The sequence below is a fragment of the Balaenoptera ricei genome, chromosome 1 (genome assembly GCF_028023285.1).
Source record: "Balaenoptera ricei isolate mBalRic1 chromosome 1, mBalRic1.hap2, whole genome shotgun sequence".
Taxonomy (NCBI): domain Eukaryota; kingdom Metazoa; phylum Chordata; class Mammalia; order Artiodactyla; family Balaenopteridae; genus Balaenoptera; species Balaenoptera ricei.
The window spans coordinates 148,282,605-148,308,657 of NC_082639.1; the positions used below are offsets into that span (position 1 = coordinate 148,282,605).

The window sequence follows — 26,053 nt, forward strand, 5'->3', positions numbered from 1 at the left end:
ATAGAGCCCAGAAATAAACCCACACATATATGGTCAGTTAATTTATGACAAAGGAGCCAAGAATATACAATGGGGAAAGTCTATTCAATAAATACTGTTGAGAAAACTGGAGAGCTACATGCAAAACAGTGAAACTGGACCACTATATTACACCGTTCACAAAAATTAACTCAAAATGGATTAAAAACTAGAATGTGAGACCTGAAACTATAAAACTCCTAGAAGAAAACGTGAGTGATAAGCTTCTTGACATAGGTCTTGGTGATGATTTTTTGGATTTGACACTGAAAGCAAAGGCAACAAAAGCGAAAATAAGTGGGACTACAACAAACTAAAAGGCTTCTGCACAGTGACGGGAACCATCAACAAAATGAAAAGGCAGCCTATTGAATGGGAGAAAGTAGTTGCAAATCATATATTTGGTAAGGGGTTAATATTCAAAACCTAACGAACTCATACAACTCAATAGCAAAAAAACCCAATCAATTAAAAAGTGGGCAAAAGATCTGAATAACCATTTTTCCAAAGAAGACATACAAATGGCCAACACGTACATGAAAAGGTGTTCAACATCACTAATCATCAGGGAATTGCAAATCAAAACCACAATGAAATATCACCTCACACTGGTTAGAATGGCTATTATCAAAAAGACAAGAAATGACCAGTGTTGGCAAGGATGTGGAGCAAAGAGAACACTTGTGCACTGTTGGTGGAAATGTAACTTGGTACAGCCACTATGAAAAACAGTATGAAGGTTACCCCCAAAATTAAAAATGATCTTATGATCAAGCAATTCCACTTCTGGGTATTTATCTGAATAAAATGAAAACATTAACTCAAAAAATATATTCATTCTATGTTCATTGCAGCACTGTTTACAATAGCCAAGACATAGATGCAACCTAAGTGCCCACCTACAGATGAATGGATGAAGAAAATGTGGCATATATACATACACATACTGGGATATTATTCAACCATAAAAAGAAGGAAGTCTTGTCATTTTTGACAGCAGGGATGGACCTTGAGGGCATTATGCTAAGTGAAATGTCAGACCAAAGAAGGCAAATACCGTATGATTTCACTTATATGTGGAACCTAAAACAAAAACAAGACTGAACTCATAAGATACAGAAAACAGATTGGTGGTTGCCAGAAGCAGGGGTTTGGTGGGGTAGGCAAAATGGGTAAAGGGTTCAAAAGGTACAGACTTCTAATTATAAAATAAGTAAGTCCTGGGGATGTAATGTACAGCCTGGTAGCTATAGTTAATAATATTGTGTTGTATATTTGAATGATGCTTAGTAAATCTTAAAAGTTCTCATCACAAGAGAAAAAAAATTGTAACTATGTGTGGTGATGGGTGTTATTTAGATTTATCGTGGTGATCATTTTGCAATATGTACAGATATCGAAGCATTATATTGTACACCTGAAATGAATGTAATGTTACATATCAACCATATATTGATTAAAAAAAGAAAAAAGAAAAATATCCTTCCAAAGTTTTCTTCAAATTCTGTTCTTGAAGATGTATGCAAAATTGATTTCACTTCCATTTCTACGTAATACTATGTATTATATTTCATAATACATAATAATGTAGGCCAGTTTTGTGTTTTGCAATAATATTTGCATTTCCTTCCTGAGTGGAATCGAAATATGAACTTATTTTTAAGTACTGATTATTACATCGGATGCAAAATATTTAAACTAAGAGAGTGTATTCAGGAACAAAGGGGCTTATGTAAAAAATAACTACTGAGCCAGAATCAGTCTGGTTAGGTGTTTAAAAGGTACAAGAACTCTTTCAAATATCAGTTTCCCTCATTTATAAAATAAAAGAGCTGGGTTAGATGTTCTTAAAGGCCCTTTGAGGTTTAAACTGCTACAAATCATGAGAGACTATTTTTACATTACAACTTAATGTACAATTAATGGTTCCCTCGTGGGTTGAAACAGTTTTTATGTTAGTGAAAATGTACTGATTCAAAGGATCTCACATTATTCTAGTTCACTTCTTTTGTCATTACAATATCAGTATAAGATCATTTCCAGTCTCATGAGAATATTTCTCATGGTTAGACAAAGTTTTGTTTTGTTTTTTTTCTTATATGTAGCAACATGAGAGGCCAGAAACCTCACTTATGGTGATTCTGTGGCTTGCAGGGATCTACTTTTACACACATGTAGCTAATATCTGTATTTTCTAACAAAGTGAGTTGCATCTGTTTTCAATTTGATTTTTTCTGTAAGTGGATGAAAAAAGTATCATGAGTATCTTTCCCAACAAGTAGTATCATGATACGTGGTAATCCCTTTGTGAAAGCCTCATAAATGTTGATGAATTGGAAACAGTATTAAGAATAAACCAAAAGCCTGCTTATGTTTCGTACCATTTAAACACAATTGCCTTATGAAAATGCAACTAAATAGTTTTCCATTTTCATAAGAATGCCTAGAACTTAGTGCTTTCCATCCATAACTAACAGACAACAGGATAGATTTCCAGTGATATAACCTTTCTTCATGGGGTTTGAAGGAGAGGTATATTTGAGGAGTCACCCAGAATACACTAAACACTTAAGTAAAGGTGTATAAAAAATTGATTTCACTTTTATTTCTACTTAACACTATTGCATTTCATTGTTGAACTTGAGATTCTATACTATCCTTGTTTTCTAATTCTTTTCTTCCCTTACATTGAGAATTATTTATGGCCACATTTTGTGTCTTGTCCTTAAAACAAATGTTCTATTTATCTGATTTCTCTTGTCCTTTGCCTTCTTTAGTCTCTAAATCAGACATTATCCTCAAAGTTATTTATCCCCAGTCAAATTTATCAAGTGCTTTCTCAGACAATAAGTCAGTTCTTTGCACTTCCTTGAGTAAGGCAGCCATATTTTATGTTTAAGACATAAGAATGTCAACACTCTGATTATTGAAACATGTGTTCTATTTAAGGTCAGGTATTACTGATAATCAGTCTGGTTTCTATAGCCATATGGATAGATTTGATGAACAAAATGATTCATACCTTTCTGTTCAAGCATGATAGATCACTCAGAACCCATTTTTCAAAATATGGCATCTGCTTCTTTCGACAATTATCTTGATACATGCTTTATTTCATACGTAAAATTCCAGGTGCTTTATAAGGTTAAACTTTGAGGAAATATATCATTTGATTTATGGAGTAATTAACTGTAATAGATTTTTTTTTTTGTGCTCAGTTAGTTGATGATACCCCTACGGGTGTTACTTTGTAAAATACCACATTCAATGTATTACTCCTCTGCATAAAGTCCTTCAGGAATTTTTCATTTGGGTCTTTAGGATAAAATCCGATTGTCATAGCTTGACTTTGTGACCATACATAGTCTGCCCCTGACACAAGCTTCCAACCTCATCTTCTGCTTCTCCCTTTTCTGAGCACTTAACTGTAGCCAGTTGGATGCACTCATGTTCTTAACATATATGAGTACTTCTGTCTTTCTGTGTTTCTTCAGAACTTCTCTTCTACCTGGAATGACTTTGTGTCTCTTTTTCATTTACAGAAATCTTATCTGACTTTCATGGGTAAGTTTTTTCACTTTGCCCATGAAGTCATTATTGAAATATTCAATTAGGGGAAAAGAAGGGAATTTAGTTGGAGATGGAGGAAAACATCTGAATATCCACTATGTGGCAAGTACTGTGATGGGCACCTTATATACATTATTTCAACAAGGGCTCCCTGTTTCATGAATTCCCATAACAGTCTTTTATTTAAGAAGACATCGTTATTATCATCATTATGACCAACTTCATGGACATTAGTCCATATCCCACCTTTATTATGTGTAGAGCAGGTCGCTTGGTTCAGGGTATACAATGATAAAGGAGCTGTGGTTCTTGACCTTGGAGGAAAGGTAAGAAGATTTATTAAAAACGAATAATGCAGACTACAAAATAATGCAAAAAGAGACTAGTTCAGAGAAGAAGTGCGATTACTAAATATTGACTAAAAATATGTTCATCAACACTCCGTACCTGGAAGAGTACTTTGAACAATAAACCTTTATTTAATGAATGAACATAATTGCCTCACATTGTTAATTTTATGATAATATGTCTTAGCCATTTTCATCATCCTTGAGGACAAAAAAAAAAATGGGATCCTTTTTACAGAGAATTAAGTTATTGCACAATACTTGTTTGGTTCATTGATTCGTGGCTACTACTATTGAAATTTCAAATATGTTTTTGTTTATTTTGAGTAGCTTGGCTGTAGCTTAATATCCAGCACTGTTCAGTGTTTTATGCATAATTACAAGGGAAATTGTTATGACGGGATATAGTCTTAAAGGATATATGAACCAGAGAAAGATCTGAGATGGATTAAAACTTAGTATGATTTAGAAGTAATTGTAGTAAGTTTAACTAAGCAGTACCTGTCCAGTCATGACCTGTTTGTTTAATGAGGAATTGTGTTTGCTGTTGCAGAACATTTCTGTGGACTGAAAGGTTTCCTTGTTCACAGTGAGGCATTAATACCCTATTATAACCCAGTTTCTTAATATTTTCCCAAAGCCTAGTTTTCAAGGACACACCACTTAAATTGGTGGTGAAATATTTTTCCATTTAAAAAAAATACAGTTGTTACTTTTCCCATTATTTTTTACTTATTTATTTTATTATAAAAATGAATATTTTGCTGGCATGGCAATTATTTTTCAATAATTAATATACTACAATATATATTATAATATACAATATATAATTATAGTATACTCTATTACAATAATTCAATACCCAATATATTGAAATTGGATTTGATAATTTGCTAATTATCTTTTATAAATTGGACCTTGAAAGAAATCCAGAAAGAAAGAATGGAGGGGAAAAAGAATCTCAGTATCGCCATTACCATGTTTTTTATAGGTTCTTTTCATTTCTCTTGAGAAATAGAACTGTCTGTAATACCTCTGCATGTAATATCTCTGCACAACTGGTTTTTGGACACTGTAATCTCATTTTGAATATATTATTCCAAGATATAAAAATTGAAATTTGTGCATGAGTTAAACTAGCATTTTATTCTGAACCTACTATAATAAGTGGATGTAGGGAAAGTTTGTGTTTTTTTTCTTTTTTTTAATACAGCAGTGTGTACATGTCAGTCCCAAACTCCCAGTCTAACCCTCCCCCACCCCCTTCCCCCCTGGTAACCACAAGTTCATTCTCTAAGTCTGTGAGTCTGTTTCTGTTTTGTAAATAAGTTAATTTGTATCATTTAAAAAAAAATTTTTAAACAAAATTCACATTTCATTTAGGTTGAAATAAACTATACAAAATTGATTTTCTTCACCAAAAATAACAGCAATATTTTCTGTATTATTCCTAGATAAACCACAAAACACTTATTTTTGTAGGTTTTCTAGGTTTTGCTTGTAAATCAAGATGAGGCTACTAGTAGATATAGTCATGGAAAAAGAAGAAAACAGACAAATCAGTTGTCAGTATCCGTGCTCTCTAATCCTGTCTTGAGCATGAAACAAGTGTTCAACATATACCCTGCCAAAAAGCTTATGAAGATGTAGGCTCAATAAAGGAATGCAAACAGCAACAACCAGATGTGGAACAACAATGGCAGGCTCTTCCATTCAAACTTTAACTATAACTTGTTCCTTTAACTTCATTTGATAAAGACAAAATCTACACTGAAATCCCTGTTTGGCAAGCTCACACATTTCTCTTACAGTCTGATAATTTTCTTAACTGTCCGTTACAGATTTTTAACAGCATACTTAACACTCCTACTATTCAAAGGTCAGTCATGAGCTTCCTTGTAACGTTTTATAAAATGTATTCCTTCCTCCCATACCTCCTTAAAATTTATTTCTTCAAAGTTGATAATCTGCCTGTATCATTTTTTAGATTCCGCATATAAGCGATATCATATGATATTTGTCTTTCTCTGTCTGACTTCCTTCACTTAGTATGATAATCTCCATGTCCATCCATGTTGCTGCAAATGGCATCATTTCACTCTTTTTTATGGCTGAGTAGTATTCCATTGCATATATACCACATCTGAGTAGTATTCCATTGTATATATACCTCCATACAGTTCTCCATAGTGGCTCTACCAATTTACATTCCCACCAACAGTGTAGGAGGGTTCCCTTGCTCCACACCCTCTCCAGCATTAACTGTAGATTTTTTGATGATGGCCATTCTGACTGGTGTGAGGTGATATCTTATTGTAGTTTTGATTTGCATTACTTTAATAATTAGCAATGTTGAGCATGTTTTCATGTGCCTCTTGGCCATCTGTATGTCTTCTTTGGAGAAATGTCCATTTAGGTCTTCTGCCCATTTTTCCATTGGGTTGTTTGTTTTATTGATATTGAGCTGCATGAGCTGTTTGTAAATTTTGGAGAATAATCCCTTGTTGATCTTATCGTTTGCAAATATTTTCTCCCATTCTTAGGGTTGGGAAAGTTTGTCTTAACTGTGATGGAAATAAACCTCACACTAGTACAGAAAGTGACGGAGTCATGTAATTAAGCAAAGTCAACTACTGCACCAGGAATTCGAGGTAGTATAAAGCTGTAAATGTTTTGATATCACTCACGTGTCTCTTTTTCTCTTATAGGTGTTAAAATGGGTAGAGGAAGCGGTGCAGGCTTCCAAAGTTCACCTCTTATCAACAGATCATTTGGAACAGGCTGTAAACACTTGGAAAATTCCTTTTGATCCCAGTCTAAAAGAGGTTACTGTGTCTCTGAGTGGCCCTTCTCCAATGATTGAAATTCGCAATCCTTTAGGTGAGATATATGGGACATTCATATAATAAAATAGAAAAACCATGAAAAGTGAAAGATTTTTTGTACACTTACTTGTTCAAATTAATGCTAATTTTATAAATAAATTCAATAAATTCAAAAGTGACTAGGGAGGATGTTTAAAAATTAAAACTGAATGTTTTTAGTCTTAAGTATTGTTGACTTAACATGAGATTCAAAAAGCTGAAACTCCTAATAATTTAAACAGATCACAGGTACTAACTTAACTGTAGGTAAAGTATCCAAAAGAAAAAATATTTTAATTGAACCTGAAATCATATTTTCCTCATCTTTATGTGGGGAAATACTTCACAATAACTTATTCTGTAAAATTCTGTATTTTATGTTATTTTTAAGTGAATCACATGAAAAAACTCCTTTTAAAACCACTGACTAATTTTTTTACTATATCATTTTCTTGATAAATTTTAATTTTATAGGAGACAATCATTAAAAAACAAATTCATGTTCTCATTAGAATGATGTTTTAATTTACTTTGCTTCCTCAATAATTGTATAGTATAACCCTAAGTTTTGGCTTGATTCCATTGCTGGTTGAATATTACAATAAGACTTAATGTTGAATAGTAATCTAATAAAAACAGAAACCTCATTTTTCTTAATATTTGCATTTAGAAATTTTTTTTAAACCTATTGATGTTTGCAAAATATTTTTATTCCCATTGTAGCTTTAGTATGTGCTACATTTTTTTTAACCTATTTGTGAATATTTATAAATGGGGAGGGAGTAACTACCTTTCTTACTTATTTGAGTCTTAGAAAATAACTAATACCTTAAAGAAAATAGCATATGAAATTGTCCTCAAAGGCTTCATCCACACTAACAATCAAATTGAAATTTACAAGCAAGCAAAATCTGTTTTTCAAGACTTCTACAGGTTTGGTCTTAAAAATGGATTTGTCTTTAGAAATGGATTTGTCTTTTTTTTTTTTAAATTTTATTTATTTATTTTATTTATGGCTATGTTGGGTCTTCGTTTCTGTGCGAGGGCTTTCTCCAGTTGCGGCAAGCGGGGGCCACTCTTCATCGCGGTGTGCGGGCCTCTCACTATCGCGGCCTCTCTTGCTGCGGGGCACAGGCTCCAGATGCGCAGGCTCAGTAGTTGTGGCTCACGGGCTCAGTTGCTCCGCGGCATGTGGGATCCTCCCAGACCAGGGCTCGAACCCGCGTCCCCCGCACCGGCAGGCAGATTCTCAACCACTGTGCCACCAGGGAAGCCCTGGATTTGTCTTTTTAGGTAGCATTCTTCTAATACCATCCATGTTACCTATCCAGGAAAGATTTGTGTTTTCCATTTTCTGGATACTTAAAAGTACCTGTAACCATTGCATTAAGTTTCTACTACTTTAAAAAGTCATTGATATTGATATTTTAAAAGTCATTTATAGCGATTGTAAAGCTTTTGATGCAAACATAGAATTCTTATAATTGATTTGTTTATATAACTGCAGAAGTAATCCATAGGAGAGCCAAGAGTGAAGTGAATAAGTAAACTATGGCTTAATTCCAAATTTGCTTTTTCTTCGTAAGTTCCACCTATCATGTTACTTCATTTCACTGCCTCCTTTAACTATTCCTGTGACAAGTAAAAGCCTTCAAGCTGTGCTTCGTGGAAAACTGAAGTTTTACACTTTATGCAAAGATATGACCAGGGCTCTTATGTTAGTAATACCTTGAGTGATGTTCAAAAAGACATTTATTCTGTTTTACTGTTTTTGCTATCTATTAAGTGTAAATGTCTCTGGGACTGCACATAACTTCTTGGTAGCCATAATAGTTACCTAGGCTGGCTTTGGAAATATGATTACAGCCTGTCATTTGTTACTCTCTTTATAAGATCAAATCAGCATAGTGAATAGGAATCTGTTACTTCAATTCCAACGTCCAGAAATGCTAAAGTTGAGTATATTTTAGATATAAATAAAATAATGTTTTGAGCTAGAGGCACAAATGTCCATCAGGTAATTTGTACTGGAAATGTATACAGCTAATATACATAGCTGAAAGAAAGATTATGATTGTTACCATTATGTCTGTCTTTCAGGGAAGCTGATAAAAAAGGGATTTGGCCTGAATGAGCTATTAAATATTCATAACTCTGCCAAGGTGGTGAATGTTAAAGAGCCAGAGGCTGGAATATGGACAGTGAAGGTATTTTATAAAGTCTATTTGTTATTTTATTTTGGTGTTGGCATGTTTTATAAAGTGTATACAATAGTTTATTTGTATCTTCTCTAGCAATCAGAGAGAACGCTTTTACTAAAAAGCAATATACATGGTGCATTTGTAGGAGGTGTCTTGATCACATGAATTGATAGTGTTAAGTTTTGATGACCACGAAAGGCATCAATACCACTATAAATAGACTTAAAATTCTTGGATAGTTTTCCTATCATCAAATCTGTAGATTGATTGTGTTAGCCACTGTCTGCTTCCAAAACAATCAGAGATGGAGCCAGTAGAGAATGATGGTTGGGGCATAGGCCCCAGTATGGAACTGCCCTGGGTTGGAATCTCAACACCGCCACTTAAAAGCTGCATTACGTCAGAACTATAACTTCTCTGTGCCTTGCTTTCCACCTCTGTAATGTAGGATGGCAATAATAGACCTTTCCTTCATAGAATTGTGCTGAGAATTAAATTGAGATGGTACAAATGAAGTACTTCACATCTTTCCTGCTACAAAATAAGCTCTCAAGCACTGCTGGTTATTGGTATTTGGTGGATGTACATTCATTGTGTACTTTAACACAGAATGGTATTTGTATCCTAGAATTACATTCAGTAGTGTATATTCACTGTAAGAAAGCACTGTATTTTGGCAGTATGGAGGAAAGAACATACCCTCAAAATTCAGGATGCCATAAACCTGAGATCTAGTTCTGTTGCACATTATATGTGGGACCCACTCTAGTACGTGGTCTGAGTGGCTTGCCCATATTTCTCAAAATTTTCAGTGTGCTCTGACCTATTTCCAACTCAGGTACCCGTGTTTCTGTGTCTGAGAGGCTTTTTTTATTTTAACCTGAACAGGAGAAGGCTGTTCTTCCGGAGGATGAAGCCCCTCAAAAGCAGCTTTCAGCCCCTGCAGGAATAAGCTCCAGTTGTCTATAGTGAGAGCAGGCTTAAAAGCACACCCTTTATGGGCTGCATTCTTTTTCCTGTGTTACCTGCTCTTTGCTTATTAGCAGCCGTCATACCTCCCAAATGAACAACTTACTCTAGAATCCTTCTGGGACAATTCAAATGAAGATACCCCTTACATCATTTACTCTTTCATTGTCTCGGCTTCCCTGCATAAAAAAATGGGATCAATGGGCTCATAGTTCAAATTATTTAGCTTCTGTGAAAGTATGCAGAGGTGTTACACTGTAGAGATTCGAGGTGCCATTTTTTGCATGCCAGTTTTTTTTTAAGGAATACTTATATTTACCAATTTAAAAAATGAAAGTTTTCATTGTAACTCCATTTAAATCCTAGAATATCAATTTTTTATTCTCAGAACTCTCAGCCTTATAAGGAAAATTGAAACTGTAATATGGATTTTTAAACATGGATAATATGGGATAAGGGTGTAAGTAAAAAGGCAATGTGAAATAAAATTAGTAATTTTTTATTGAATAGATCAGAAATGGTCCCATCTGCCTGTTTTATTCACCCAGTTCCTTGCACATAGTAGTTACTCAATATTTATTGAGTGCATTAGATTGTCAGCAATGAAGTGTTTTGCTGTTACATTTTAAATAAATGTGGCCAAACTTGATGTTATGGTTATTTTGACCAACTTGCCCAAAATATGACTAGATTGAGTCTGACTTTCTGTGACCACAGTAAGAAGGAGTATAAGAAGGTTCTGAGTCTCTTTATCCCCCAAACACTTTAACTTAAGCATGACCTAAGCCAGCAGTGGTCCTGAGCTAGCAAGTTCACTAAGGTAAGTCATTCTTGCTCTCTGAAGAGTGACATTAAGTTGTTTATCATTGATTTTGAAATATGTACAAGTGATGCCACTCTTTCGTATTATTAGCAACTTACTGTGAAGTATTTGAATCCATTTTGCAGGTGATTTGGATTGTTAGTGTGGTATTTCCTCTAGTAAAACTCTTGCCTAGAAGAGGGATATTTTACATGTCTGATGTTTTTCCTTGTGCCTAACACACCTATTCATTCAGTCATCCATTCAATAAACATTTACTGAGCATCTGCTTTTGGCCATGTTCCATGATACTTAATGGGCACTGAGAACATCTTAATTGATAATTAGAACAGAGAAGCACTGAGGATTAGTCTGTGAGTGAGGAGAGAGAGGATAAGATGGTGGGAACACTGTAGACAAGTTTCTAAGCTCTGTCTCCTATAATTAAGAAAGCAATAAAAGGACACAGTATCTATTATCATATTACCTTAAATTTATATCTAGCCATCACCAAAAAAGCTTCTGGTCCTGATGTTACACAATTTCTAGAGTACAATTCGTGGTAACTAAACAAAGGATAAGCATTACAATGCAAGTAAAAATAATAAACTTATTTTGCTCCTAAACGAAATGCCAAAATAATGTATTGGGTTGGTGCAAAGGAAATTGAGCTGAATCTACTGACATAAATATGGCTGTTGACTTTGGATCTCCCTTTTGGATGGCTAATGAATGATAACGTTTTACACATGTGCTTTCTCAAGTGGAGAAATGTCTGAGATAAGATAGCACACCCCTGGTGCCGTCTCCTGTGCACTCTCCTATCTGGAAAGTGTCTGCTCTATCAATGGAATTAATAATGGCTTTTTGAATGTTTCACATAACAGTTTTAATCTCAAGTATGGAGCACAGCCTATATCTTAATTGACCTTAGCCTGGTATTCAAGGACCACCTAATTGAGCCTCAACCAATCTTTCTGGTTATCTTCTACCACGTGCCTTTCCATTCTAATCTAATATGCTTTTGCAGTGTCTCTCACCCTCTCTCTTACCACATTCTCATGGTCCATGCTCTGTCTCAAGCTGTTGCTTCTTTCTAGAATGCTCTTCTCTTCTTACTTTATGTCTGATTGATAACTACCCACTTATGCTCAGCTCAAATGGCAACACTTTCATCAAGGTTTTTCTGACTTTTTTCATCCAGAACCTTCTCTTTTCCCTCTGGCTTTCTATTGCAATTTTTCTGCACCTCCCTTTTGCATTATTTTTCCCCTTTATATCATATTTATTTCTGTACAGATTTTGTCCTCCAATTTTGCTATAGACCAGACTTTGTCACCAATATATGCCATAGTGCCTGGGAAAGAACTGTATAAATATTCATGAATAAAAATTAATATACTTATTCTGATGATACCCAGGGAAGCAGACAGAAGCATTGGTTTAGTTCACCCACAGTTGATATACTGACACAGAACACTTTATTATGTCCATCATTTGAATTGCTATGAGAGTGGCGATTTCTTTTCTTTTGTGGTTTTCCTCTGAAACCCTGGTAATTTCTTTTCTGTGATTTATTAGGACATTTTCACTAAACATAGGCAATGAGTCAACTCATCAGTACAGTTCATATAAATGACTCGGATGTTTTAGGTTGCCTCTGATGCAGGGGAAAACATGCCAAAAAGAAGTCACTGAAATGAACTGCAAGTATTATTAGAAACAAAAGAGAAGGTTGTTTTATGGCCCTAAATTTTCATTTGTAGGGAAGCTACAAATCCTGAATCTAATTTCTGAGAAAAAATTTAAATTTTCCATTCGGGCAGCTGTATCTGTACATAGAGTATTTGAACATAACCACGGAAACTCTCAGGCCAAACTGTGTGCTCTGCTCTTTAAGGGAAACTTCCTGCAAAGACATTAAATAACTGTCAGCACCCATTAGGTTTAGGTGGTACAGACTGTTTCTATTAGTCTAGGATTATCAGTGTGATCATGTAATTTAGCACATGCCCTGGGGTGTTTCCATTAAGTAAATTTGGATAAACTGTCCTTATATAATCTCCTAAATAGAGAATTTGGATAAACTGTCCTTATATAATCTCCTAAATAGAGATTCTGAGACTAGTAGAAATATTCTGTTTGTAGATTATTTTGGTTGCCAGAGCCTACTAATGCATTTTCTATAGGATAAGGATATTTTAGAAATCATACTCAAGTGACACAAACTTGCTAAGGAATCATAATTAAATAAGCCTCAAGTCTACAAAGGACTGCACAAGTAGACTATTATGCTGGCCTCCAATTATTCTCACCTGGTACCTCTTTTGAATAAGCCTTCAGACTACACCAGGTGGGTTATTTAAATGGATTAGATATGGCATTAATTCAATGTTTAGGGTCAATGGAATGCTGTATAGTAGATTTTTTTCCTGGAATATTTCCCGGTTATTTTTGTCTGCCAATATCAGATTGTCAACCAAATGGAATGTTTCCTTTAAAGACATGTCTGTACTCTTGTGTTTTTGTATAAATGTGTAGAGGTGTGTGTGTGTGAACATATACAGAATTTACTCTTTGTTTTGGGTACATTTCTCTCCTTGTATCACATTTCTTTAAACATATAATATCTAATAAAATGATAGTATTTAAATCTAGCTGGCTTTATTATATCATTATGGCTGGCACAATGCCTAGCCCACAGTAGATTATCAATAAATATTTGATTAAAACCATAATATTCTTTAATTTGTAAAGAACAGTATGTCATATAAGAGTAAATACTTTAAAAAGAGATGGATGTCTATTTTAATTCAAGGTACACTACTTAGTATCTTTTTGACCTTGAAGAAATTACCTAAACCTCTCCAAGTCTGAGAAAAATGGGGGAAAATAATACCTACTTAATATTGTCATGATTAATTTAGATGTTGGTAAAATGTTTAAACGGTTTCTGACACATGAATGGTAAAAGTAGTTAAATCCGTTATTCTTGTTCTCCTGAACGTGTGTAAATTGTAAATTGTATGTATATTTTTTATGAATTCAGATACACATAAAGGTTTTATTTTTTACTTGGCTTATTTATTGTTTTATAAAACATTGAAACTCCTTAGGAGAGAGAAGTTAAAGCCAGCTCTATCAATCACACTTTAATTCAGTTTATAACAGGGCATGCTTCACATTTAGTACCAGGAGGAATTCTCCTGGCTTAATACAAGAAAGTTCATTCCTCACTTATGTCACATGTCCTGTGAGGGCTGACAGGTGTTCTACTTCACATGGTCACTCAGGAACCCAAGCTGATGGAGACACCATCATATTTTGAACACGTGGCCTCTCTTAGTGGGGAAAAGACTGGACAATGTGCATTGAATAGAAAAAAGGAAGGGATTGTGTCACTTCTCTGATGAGAATTTTTTGTGAGTGACAGACACGCTTTACTTCCTTTATAACCCATTGGCCAGAACTATTGTCATGGCCTAATGGTCTGCGGGAGCTGGCTCATAAATGGCTCGTGTAGAGTCAGTTATGCACTTTCTCTTCCCAGCTCTCTGTTCAGTGACATCCCGTTGAGAGCTTGAAGTCAGCCACTGTGGTAGTATTTACATCACAGAAATTGGCACATACCCCAAATTAGGGCTTTCTCTTTTCAGAGAGAATTTTACCAACACTCCACTAACCTGACCCCTCCTAAATGAGAGAGTATTTAGAAATTTAGAATGGCAAATGAATAGTTGGGTGGTATTATTGTTTTCTATGCCATAGTGTCCAAATCAACTCAGAGATTATGTTATCCTAAAAGGCTGTGTATAGACTTAGAAAGAGTATTGAGCTTGGAGTAATTGCCATTTAACTTCCTGTCTAAACCTAGGCAAGTAATCATTTCTTTGAGCCCCAGTTTCTTATGGTGCTATAAAATCATTTTTGGATGTAAGAGGATTTTATGAGATAATGTGTGAACACACTTAGCATAATGTGTCTAGAAAAATTCAATGAATTCTTGATGACTCTGGCATTAGTTGGTCCTAGGGGAATCTAAGGAAAAGTGCCAACGTTAAGCATTTGGATGACTTTAGTATCATTTATTAAACCTACATGTATTAAGTGCCTACTGAGTAAGATTTTATAGGTGATATATACAATATAATTATTGACTTCAAGGGCTTTCAGTGTAGAGAGGGCTTTCAATATTTAATAAGCCTTTATCCTTAAACTAAAAGTAGATCCATCTGCAATAGAACTGACCAGGAAGGTATCAGAGGAGCAACTAATTTTCCCTGGAGCTCTCCATGGTGCTTGCTTCATGGTATTTCAGCCTGTCCTGCTTTTTCATTCCTCATAGACTCACTCCAATTCAGAAGCCTACACTCTGGTCCACTCTGCTCCTTCTTTCCTCTTACTGCTTTGTGGATCATGGCTACCTATTTACAATTATAGAATGCCAGTAGGTATCTAGTCTAACCTCATCTTTGCCTCAGGTCTGTTCATACTACAGCAGCCTCTGTATTCCTGAATCAGATTCTTCTGGAACTTGATCAACATGACATTCTAACTCAGGATAGTAGTGTAGCTCATTATGAACCTTTATAAATTGTATGAATAAATATACTCTTTAAAATACAACTCTCCGAATTTCAAGCCAATACAAACCCAGTTCAGTGTCTAGTGCCTAGAAATTTTCCTGTTATGTTTGGAGCCATTATGCTCCAAGCATAAGATTTCCCTCTTCTTAACTACAGAAACCATGAGGTGAGGATGGCTCTGTGCCAGAGTGATACTTCTAGATATTCTGTGGTGGAGAGATGATTTTTGGAGCCAAATTCTCATTTTATTATAACCCACAGTTTAAATCTACATGATGTAAAAAGCAAATAGAAAAACATTAAATCAGTAATTTTTGTCTTACTAATTTAATTATGTATATAGAAAAATGGTGCTAAGATGGCTAAAATAATTCAGAAGGGAAGAGAGGAATAAGAAATACACAGCTGGACTTCCCCTCTGTTTAACTTCATTACGGAATTAGCTGAATTTTCTTCGCCCCTCCAAGATCTTCTTATCATTTATTTCTCCTCCAACCCCACTCTGTCCATAGCATGTGAGAATCCAAAGCCTTCTCCCAATGCTTCTGGAGTTTCCTGAAGACTTACTTTCTTTTGGTCTCCTTGCCTCCTGATTATTTGTGTGTTGATTCTAATCTTTTGTACTTCGATGGAGGGTAAAGCTCAGCCCTTCAAAAATTTCGTAGGAAATCCACTACCAAGAATCTTTTGTGAGTTTAGTAGATTTGCCTGTAGATTTGGGGACATATCTTGAAGTGAGTTGTGTCCTTTTGCTCTCTCCTTGCCCCCCATCCTTCCTTCTCCCCATTTTGTTTCTGCTTCTCTCCTGTGGATAGACTCAGAAATTCCATATTACTCTTCTATTATGTAGAGCAGTTGGGTATATTTCAGCTTTTAGCCCGAAACCAGCATAATCCAGTTCACTGAGATGATCATGAGAAATGCATGGGGTAGCAGTAGAGGTCAGTTTCTGGAGCCTCACTGAGTTTACATCCCAGGTCTGCTACCCACTGTTTATCTGTGACTTTGAGCAAGTCACTTTACCCTTCTGATCTGTGAAATGAAGATAATAATAGTATTATCTCACAGAGACTTTTGTGAGGATTAAACGTGATAATTTACATAAAAGATTTGCCTGCTGTACAGAATGCATTTTGTATATGTTGGTACTTTTCTCCTTTTTCCATTTACTGGTTTGTTTAACCATCATTATACATAAAATCTTTTTGTTCCTATGTCAATAATACTTGAAAAAAAGGGAACTCAGCTAAGAAACAGACTAAAATAATAGCTTACTTTAAGAAAACAGATTAAAATGATAAATTATTGGCACTTTCTCATGAAGAAATTTAATGTGATATATTGTGTTCCTAAAATAATGTCCAAATATTGTTGTAATTCTTTTAAGAGAATGATTCAAGAATGATAAATGCAGAGGTGAGTATTAGAGGTCATTTTTAAATAAGTTAGCTTAAAATTTTTCTTTGCATTATATTTTTAAACTATAATTTTGGTTTATTTGTGATGTCCCTTGCTCCCATTACTCTGATTAACCCAGAGTTGGATGTCATTGTGCATAAAAACTGACTCGCTTGGAAATATCTTTTACTTACAAACCCTTTTAAATTCTATGCAGGCATTCCTACTGTTTACAGTATAATATATAAATAAATTAAGATTTTCTTAACTAATTACGCTTCCTATTCTTAGCATTTCTCAGAGAATAGTAAAACTATGTCCTTATCTCCCCCTACTTTTTTGCTATGTTATTTGGATCAAAATTAATTTATTTTCCAATGTTTTTATAGAGATTGTAAAGGACTCCCTCTTCATCAACTCAGCTTTATTTTTAATGTATTATTTAGCAACAGGATAGCGTATTTTCAAACACTTAGGTAATTTTTAAGTTTCTCACTTAGCTATTAAGCAACATTTTTTAAATGGACTCGTTATCAGTTGATTTGTGCACAGACACTTGGTAGATGATTAGCACTTGACAACAGTCACTAGGCGAATTACGTGTTATATTTACCCTTGGTAGCCTCAAGAGCCGTTTTATCACAAGGGACTTTCTGAGCAGCAAGACAACTAACAGCAATAGATGATGTCAGTGAAAAAATCTAAATCAACTCATAATATTGACCATTTCATTTCTCTTTTACAAGAAACCAGTAGACAATAGTGTCTTCAGTATAGCTCTACATTATCTAAAGCAGTTGAAATTAGACTTAGCAAGGTTTTGTATAGCCTTGTAGGAAATCCTCGACTTAAAATTGGTTTATGATTGTAGTTTTTTTTTTTTTCTTGTCTGTTATGTGAAATTCAGAACACATTTTTCCTTTAGAAATAATGCAATAAGTGGTGGTACTGAGACTCCTACACTTACACTTACAATCCTTTGTTACCCCTATGAAAATGAGCCATAGTGATAAGCAGCATAATTTATACTAAGAATACAACACTGTTTTCATGAAGATGTGTTTTTTTTCTTTTCCCTCACCTTCATTTTCCTTTCCTCTGAGTTCCTGCAAGTTCTGCTCAATGAGGAATATGATTGGTAGCAACAGGGACATATCTCCTCATCCTTTCTGTCCTCATTGCCAAATAATGAGTCACAGTGATTTAGGGGAAACTGTGTGGTTTGCCGAGCCTTGGAGCTGGCTTATCTTTAACCATGCCGTGGCTTAATCTAGCTGTCCACCATATTAAAATCATATATATATATATATCTTTCTAGCACCTTCTGTCATGCTATGATAACTAAATATGTGTTTCTCAGTGTTGAGGTGGAGAGCCATGTTGGCATCCTGGTGTTATCCTGTGAATGCTTTCTCTTACTCCTGTATTCTGCTTCTACCTAAATGCTGGTATCATGTAATCATTTTATTTTGAGACAAAAATCTCAGTGATCAATGTAATAAAATAATGGTGAACTCTTGTTCATAAGCCTTTAGATGGTTTTTGAAATGCATGTTCCTAAACTCCACTGACTAGAGATTCTGATTCAGTAAATCTCGGCTGGAGCTCAGAGTCCATATTTTTGCAAACAACTGAAGTGCTTTTGTGTAGGTGTAGATATAGGTGGTCCTTAAATCATATTTGGAGAGATATTGATGTAGAGGCTAACTCTGACTTACCTTGCCCTTGGGAGACAATGTAGCATGGTGGGAAAGAGCCCAGAGCCTGACTTTTGCATTAAAACCCCACCTCTGCAAGATAGGAAATTTAGGAAACCTTGTGAACTTGGGCAAACTGTTTAATAGCTTTAGTGCCTCAACCTCCTTATCTGTGCAGTGGGGATAATGACGATATCTACCTTATAGGGTTGTAATAAGGATTAAATAAGCCAATGTATTCAAAGAGTCTCGGCACAGAGGAAGTGCCCAGTAAATGTTAGTGTTTTATCCTGTGACCCTAATCCAAATTATCAATATTTATTATTTATGCACATATGGGTAACTTCAGTGCTTAGCTATTCAATATCTTGTTCATCTCCCTTAGGAGGTGTTAACTGAACTACAGGCTAGTCTATGCTTTTATATACATATTTCTATGTGCCTTTTCTGTAATTCTGTCACTGCATTTACTGCATCCTCTTGAAGATTTCGCTTTCTCCACCTGACTGTCTCACTGGCCATAGACCCTTACAGGGTCAGGACCTTTTTTTTACTCATATTTGTATCTTGAGCACTGAGTGCCTTGGCTGGACACTGCTGAGCTGAGGATGCCGTTTGGCTAAAAGCTGGAGAATGGTCGGCTCTTGTGCTTGTTCTGGCTGTCTCTTCCCAGAGGCAAAGAGAAGGGAAATATTTTCCATAACAGAACCTGGATGGTATTTAGGGGAGAAGATTTAGTCATTCGTTCATTTCACAAATATTTCCTGAACATTCACCATGTGAATCAAGTCCATTCACTATGACTACACCCCTCTGTCTTTTACCACTGGGCGTGCAATATAAAACTCAACTGTACTTTAGTCCCCTGGGATATGTATTACAAAACTTGTATTGAAGTTACAGAATCACAGTTAAGTTCAAAACACCCAGATCAAAACCTCAATGATTGGACATCAATCCTAGTTAAACACTCTGCAGTTTCCCGTACTGGTTAGTGTCTAGTGTGACCTGCATCCTGGATCAACTGCTGATAGAATTTGTCATTAAACATTTTTCAGACGTCTAGCAGTGGAAGGCACTCTGTTCGCATCACCGGCCTCAGTACTATTGATTTTCGAGCTGGTTTTTCCCGAAAGCCCACCCTGGACTTCAAAAACACAGTCAGCAGACCAGTGCAAGGTTTGTATGTTCGCATTACTTCAGTTGACATAGTAGATGTTGAAGTGCAAAATAGTTCTCAGACTGTCTGTGATTTTATAATTTTGTGGTATTCAATAAAATTGGGAAACATAGCATCTTTATTCTAAATATGATCGCACTCTTGACCTGGTAACTGTTTCTCAAAGTGTGGTCCCGAGGCCAGTGATATTGAAATCACTCAGGGAGCTTATCAAAAATTAAGATTCCTGGGGCCCACCCCAGATCTCCTGAATGAGAATCACAGAAGGTAGGGCCCAGGAATACGCGCTTTAACAAGCACCTCATTGATTCCTATACTTACTAAACTTTGAAAACTGATCACCTAGATCTTGAGACTTTTTCCTTACTAACATCTTACTTGCCTGTTGTCAAGGTGGAAATGCTGCGTGTGTGTGTGTGTGTGTGTGTGTGTGTGTGTGTGTGTGTGTGTGTATAGTTAAAACATTAAAGATACCATGTAGCATTATATGTTCCAAGGTGAAATTACTGTTGATTTGAAAGGTGCTTATGTTCCAAGGTGAAATTATTGTTGATTTGAAAGCTGCTTCTTCCTCTTGTTTTATTCATGCAAGAAGATTTATAGTTAAAAAGAAGGCTCAATCCTACTGTGACTTTAAATTTCTTTTTTCTGATAGTTCTTTTATTTTTATTGCTGCAGTTACTGGAAGGATACAGAATAGTGAATCTTTAAAAGTATTCATATAACAAATATATAACACAATATTCATAATTCTATTCTTTCTACATATAAACATGATTAAATACCATGAAAATAATTACTTAAGGTTTCCTAAGTTTCTCTGGTCATGAATAAACTGTCTTTTATGTAGAGAAGATTCTACAACTGGGCCACAATTTGTGGCACTGTCTGTACTACTCATACGTATGTCCTTGTTACCTGTTATTATAATTCAAAACTTATTTGATAGATAACCTCAGGTGCATGTTACTTGCACATGATGACAGATCCTTTCTCTTGTAGGAATACCTACCTATGTGCTGCTGAATACTTCTGGAATTTCCATCCCAGCTAGAGTAGATCGTCTTGAACTTCTGAGTATCTCAGGCAGCTCTCTTAAGACAATTCCTATTAAATATTATCCAGATAGAAAACCTTATGGCATATGGAATATTTCTGACTTTACACCACCAAATGAAGCTTTCTTTCTCAAAGTAACAGGCTATGATAAGGATGATTATCTCTTCCAGAGAGTATCAAGTGTTTCCTTCTCTAGTATCATCCCAGGTAAGAAATCACTTTATTCAACACTGGAGTATTGATAGTTTAAGGGGCTGATGGGTTCCTATGAGTAAGGAATGGACTCTAGGGAATTCCCTGGCGGTCCAGTGGTTGGGATTCTGGGCTTTCACTGCCGGGGGCCCCTGGTTCGATCCCTGGTCAAGGAACTAAGATCCCTCAAGCTGCACGGTGTGGCCAAAAAAAAAGAAAAATAAGAAGAATGGACTCTAAAGTCAAAAATAATATCCTATCATTATTACTGGGTCACCATGTAGAAGAGCATTTACACTTAGGTAACACAAGTTTTCCTAACCATAAAATATCACATTCAAAGTTTCATGTTAAGTCTCAGTGATTGTAGATCTGAGGATTTTGACTACTTCAATCAGTGTGAGAATTTGAACTGGGAAGTTCTCGTGCTCTTACTCCCCCTGGCATATGTGTTTAATATTTGATTAGCGATCTGACTTGGCTAAACGTTTGTATACAATTGTCAGAAACCTTTCTACTTTGTGAACAGTAGTTCCTTGCAAATAACTGGTGATGATTTTGCCTTTTTTGGTTAGTTAGTTAATTAGTAAGCTAGTTACTTATATATTTGCTATTATTTCTCAAGGCTGATGACTGGATTCTGACCAAAACTTTAGAACTGAATGTAACTTGAACCATGGACTGACAAGGATACAGAAGGATTGTTTCTAATATTGTACTTTCGGGTAGAGGGATAACAGTTTATCATTTATACGTAAGGTTATGATTTGGGAAATTCAGGAACCACTCTATAGCTTTTGATTAATAGCTGTAGAAAGGAAATAATAGAACTAACCTCAGTATTTCCTCATATGCAATATTCAAAGTTAGTTGTGTTAGCCCCCGAATTGAATGCTTAAAAAAGCTATTGGATTCTTAAAAATCAATTTTTTCGTTCCTTTTTGGAAACAGTTACCCTATGAATTCAATTCTAGGATATGTGTGTTCTTTTCATAGTTTTACATTTTTGAAATTGAACTATGTTCTACAATTGATGATGTATTGTAACTTATCTGGTAGCTTTGTTTTCTTATCTGGTAGCTTTGTTTTCTATCTTGGTGGTACAAAAAGTGTTATGCCTTAAGATCAGTGGAGTCTTAGATTCAATGAGTACCTTAGTAAAGGGTCCATGGAGATAATCCAGAAATTAATAACCTTTGAACAAAGAAAGATAAGGTGATTTTTCGTGATTTAGATTAACTGGAAGGCAGAGAATTTACTGGAATAATTTAAGTATGAAGCTTTTGAATGGATTAACAGGCAGTACCAAATATCATTGTGACCTTCTTGCCCATGTTCTTTTTTTCCCAGATGCTCCCAAAGTTACAATGCCTGAGAAAACCCCGGGATACTACCTGCAGCCGGGCCAAATTCACTGCTCTGTTGAGAGTCTTTTGCCCTTTACCTTGAGCTTTGCCAGAAATGGAGTTACACTTGGAGTAGACCAGTACTTAAAGTGTGTAAATGTTTCCATTAGTAATAATTTATAGCACTAAATATCTAAATACAAATAGATACTTACTTTAATGTACTTTTTTCATTAGACATTCTTATTTATTTGCTTCATAGTCTTGGAATGTAGCAGTGAGCAAAACAGACACAATTCTGAACCTTTGTGGAGCTTATATTGTAAAGGAGGAAGACAGAAACAGATAATAAATATAATATGATAATATAATAAATGCTAGACTACATTTAAGAATTGATTCAGGTTTTATAGAATCTGAATTTTACACAGTTTAAGGGTCCCTGGATAAGACAAAGAACACAAAATTATGAATACAAAGTTAGGTACTGAACTTTGCAAGAGTCCTTGCAAATGAACGACCCTGAAACTTAAGCTTTAGTGGCTTGAGCGTAAACATGTCTCTGAATCTGATTTAAAGTGTTATGGCAAAAAGTAGAGCAGGTTAATTGGGGCACGTACTACTGGTTGGTGGAGTACATGTGGTTTTGGCCAAGTTGCAATTTTAAAATTCAGAGTAGGGGCATTTGAGCAAGGACTTGAACATGGTGAGATATCCAGATCACACAGATATCCAGGGAAGAGCATTCACACACCAGGAACAGGCAATGCAAATGCACTAAGGCCAGAGTCCACCAGGCACGTGGGAAAGAAAGATGGGAAGGAAGCCAGTGTAGCTGGAGCCCAGGGAGCCAAGAGGAGAAGGGTAGAAATGAGATGTGTGCTGGGGGTGTGGGCCAGATGGAGAAGAAGCGTGTGTGGTCACTACCGCAGCCAACAGTCAAGGGAAGTGGGCTAGAGGGCACCAACGTCCGTTGTGAAGATGCGTGAATTTTCTAGACAAGTTTAAGGAATCTAATGATAAAAATTAAGTAGGCCTTGAAAACTAGAGGATGATTTCTGGAAAACTTTTTTTTTTAACTATGAAACTACATTTGGGAGGAAAAACTAAGAATTATTTTACAAAGCTTTTACACTGGTAGTTCAATATTCACATAAATAACTTGTGTAACATGTTAAATATTTGACAGTCTTAGCTTATACAATCTCCTTATGGGGTCATTTTAAGCAGAAGCTATGGCAAGAATGTTCATTATAACTTGAGAAAATTTTCCATTGTTTAAAGACTGGACTGTATTATTTCCTGCTACTTGCTTAGCATACATCTTGATGAATTCCTTAGCTGCATATTTAATAATCAGCAACATAACTGACCAAGATATCAAATGATGAAGTTACATAACTGAATGATGAAATCAAACAATTCTGCTTCGTGTTTAAATAGTAACATTTTTCAAAGACACTTGAGATTCTTTCTAAGCATTAATTTATTAATTCCATACAATTCCTCTGAGGTAAACCACAAGGATTCTTTCTTTCATTTTTCCAGCTCTGTGGCCCAGAGATGTGACATGCCTTGCTGACATTTGTTAAGTTCTTTGGATGTAAGAGGCTAAAGACAAAATTGGGCATGGGTGATGATGGATTGATACTCTAATCCCAATTCACTTGCACATCTCTGCCCTAGATTTCCTAATAGCTCCAGCTGCATGACGGGATCTTTGTTATGTGAGTCGCTGTGGTCTCTAGGGTATGTAGGAGAGAATTAGTTTCCATCAGTAACAAGACACATTTCTATCTGACATGTTCCTTCCCCTGTTCCAAAGGTCATCCCTTCAAAACTTTTTATCGTGGCCATATAATCTTAATGCTAACTGATAAGGGTACATGAAAAAGAGAATTGTTTTCATGTAATATTTCATAAATAAGAGAGGAACAAGTATAACTGTAAAGAATGTTCTCTAAGCACTCCATACAGTCGTTTTGTGCCTTTGAATAAATTACTTGTCTTTCTTCCTCGACTTTCTTGTTTTTAAATAAAGGGCCTTAAGACTAGAAGAATTGTCATTTTCTATTCTAAAATTTCTGCATGTCTGAGTTTTTGATGAATCCTAAAATTTGCTTGGCTCTGAAGTAGGCACTGCAGAAGACATGAAAGATGTGTGTATTTCAAACTCCTACCTTCCTGGAACTTACCAGTACCTCCTAGACAATGGCATTTGTAAATTTGGGCTTAGCCTACTGCTCTTAAGCATTCAAGATACATCTTAGGTGATCAATGCAGCATAGAATAAGTCATACTCCGTTTTCTTCTGAACGTGACAGTAAGGACCACTGACACCTAATGCAGACGCAAGTGAAAGGAAACAGTATTAAGTGAATATTCTCAGTTGCTGAAATACATGGAAGGATTACCTTGCTAATTTTCTCACTTTCCTAATGACAGGAACCTGTGTCTTGACTTTCTCTTACAAACTCTAGGTTAGTGGTAAATGTACATTAAGAGTTCAGTGAATTCTTCATAGTGGTTTGGTGGTGGGTGTGGTTCATTCGGATGGGGAGAGATCTGGAGTTATTACTGTGAGGTTGCATATCTTGTACCACTTTCAGCTTCAGTGGAAGGTGTTTTGATTGCAGTGGGCTTTTCATCTCGTCTGTATCTTGAATGTTTAAAAAGTTTATAAATAGCTATGGATGATTATAAGAAAAAATTATGAAAATATTTATGACATTGCAATTATATTTTAAAACAATATAATGCTTGTTTTATAGATTATTGGAATGTTTTAAACAAGGATTAAATAGCTATTACTAAGACATTTCCAAAAAATGAGAAACAATTTGAAGAGTGTTAGAGGACAAAGTATAAATATTTATTAAATGAATGAATATGTAATATGGCAAAGGGATTTATTTTACCTAAATGACAACTTTGACTATAAAACTGATAATCTTTTTCTTTACTCATTATATACATAGATTGAACCAGTTATGGTATATAACCTTATGTAGAGCTTATATATAAGAAAGTTAAAGAGAATTTATCTTTTGGGAACCAAAAAGTCTGTTTTCTGCCTTCACACTTGTAAATTACTGGTTGAGTTGCTTTGGCTAGAACCCCACTGAACATGACCAAAACCTGGAAATGAGAGGGGAAGGAGAGAGGATATAAAGAGTGTTTCTGTGCCAGTTTTGTATCTTATGTTTTGACATAGCCAGCGAATGTCTCCTAAAGAAATTTCCAGTGACCCTAACTGGACATAGACACAGGCTATAGTTCTCAACAGCAAAGTTACAGGCCTGTTCAAAAAAGAAAAAAAGAAAGACATATGAATGTGAAAATGTGGAAAAAAAAAAAGTTGTAAAATGATCATTAGTTTGAATTAAATGAGTTTTGAGGGAAGATTAAAGATGTCTCCCTGATATTTTCTCAGTAAAAAAGTTCCACTCTTCTATCCTCTACCTCTTTCAAGTTTTTCTCACATTTGGAAGTGAATTCTTTTTTTTTTTTTTTTTAACATCTTTATTGGAGTATAATTGCTTTACAATGGTGTGTTAGTTTCTGCTTTATAACAAAGTGAATCAGTTATACATATACATATGTTCCCATATCTCTTCCCTCTTGTGTCTCCCTCTCTCCCACCCCTCTAGGTGGTCACAAAGCACTGAGCTGATCTCCCTGTGTGGAAGTGAATTCTTTTGTTAGAGCCTATGAAGATCAATAGAAAAAAAAACCAACAGAACTTACTGTCTTTGTTATGTTTTTTGCTCAGAGTAGCAAAGCTTAACTTTCTAATTAAAATACAAAAGGTGTATAATTTTAAG

At 35.3% G+C, this 26,053-nt stretch overlaps 1 protein-coding gene across 1 annotated transcript in view; it reads left to right on the plus strand.

Annotated features, from left to right (window-relative positions):
- HMCN1 (hemicentin 1) overlaps positions 1–26,053 on the plus strand; it is a 518,244-nt gene that overhangs the window by 192,288 nt on the left and 299,903 nt on the right. Inside the window, exons 5-9 of the mRNA XM_059937996.1 lie at positions 6,644–6,815; positions 8,900–9,006; positions 19,511–19,631; positions 20,635–20,898; positions 22,234–22,378. Of these exons, the coding sequence (XP_059793979.1) occupies positions 6,644–6,815; positions 8,900–9,006; positions 19,511–19,631; positions 20,635–20,898; positions 22,234–22,378 (809 nt within the window). The remainder of the gene's footprint in view (positions 1–6,643; positions 6,816–8,899; positions 9,007–19,510; positions 19,632–20,634; positions 20,899–22,233; positions 22,379–26,053) is intronic.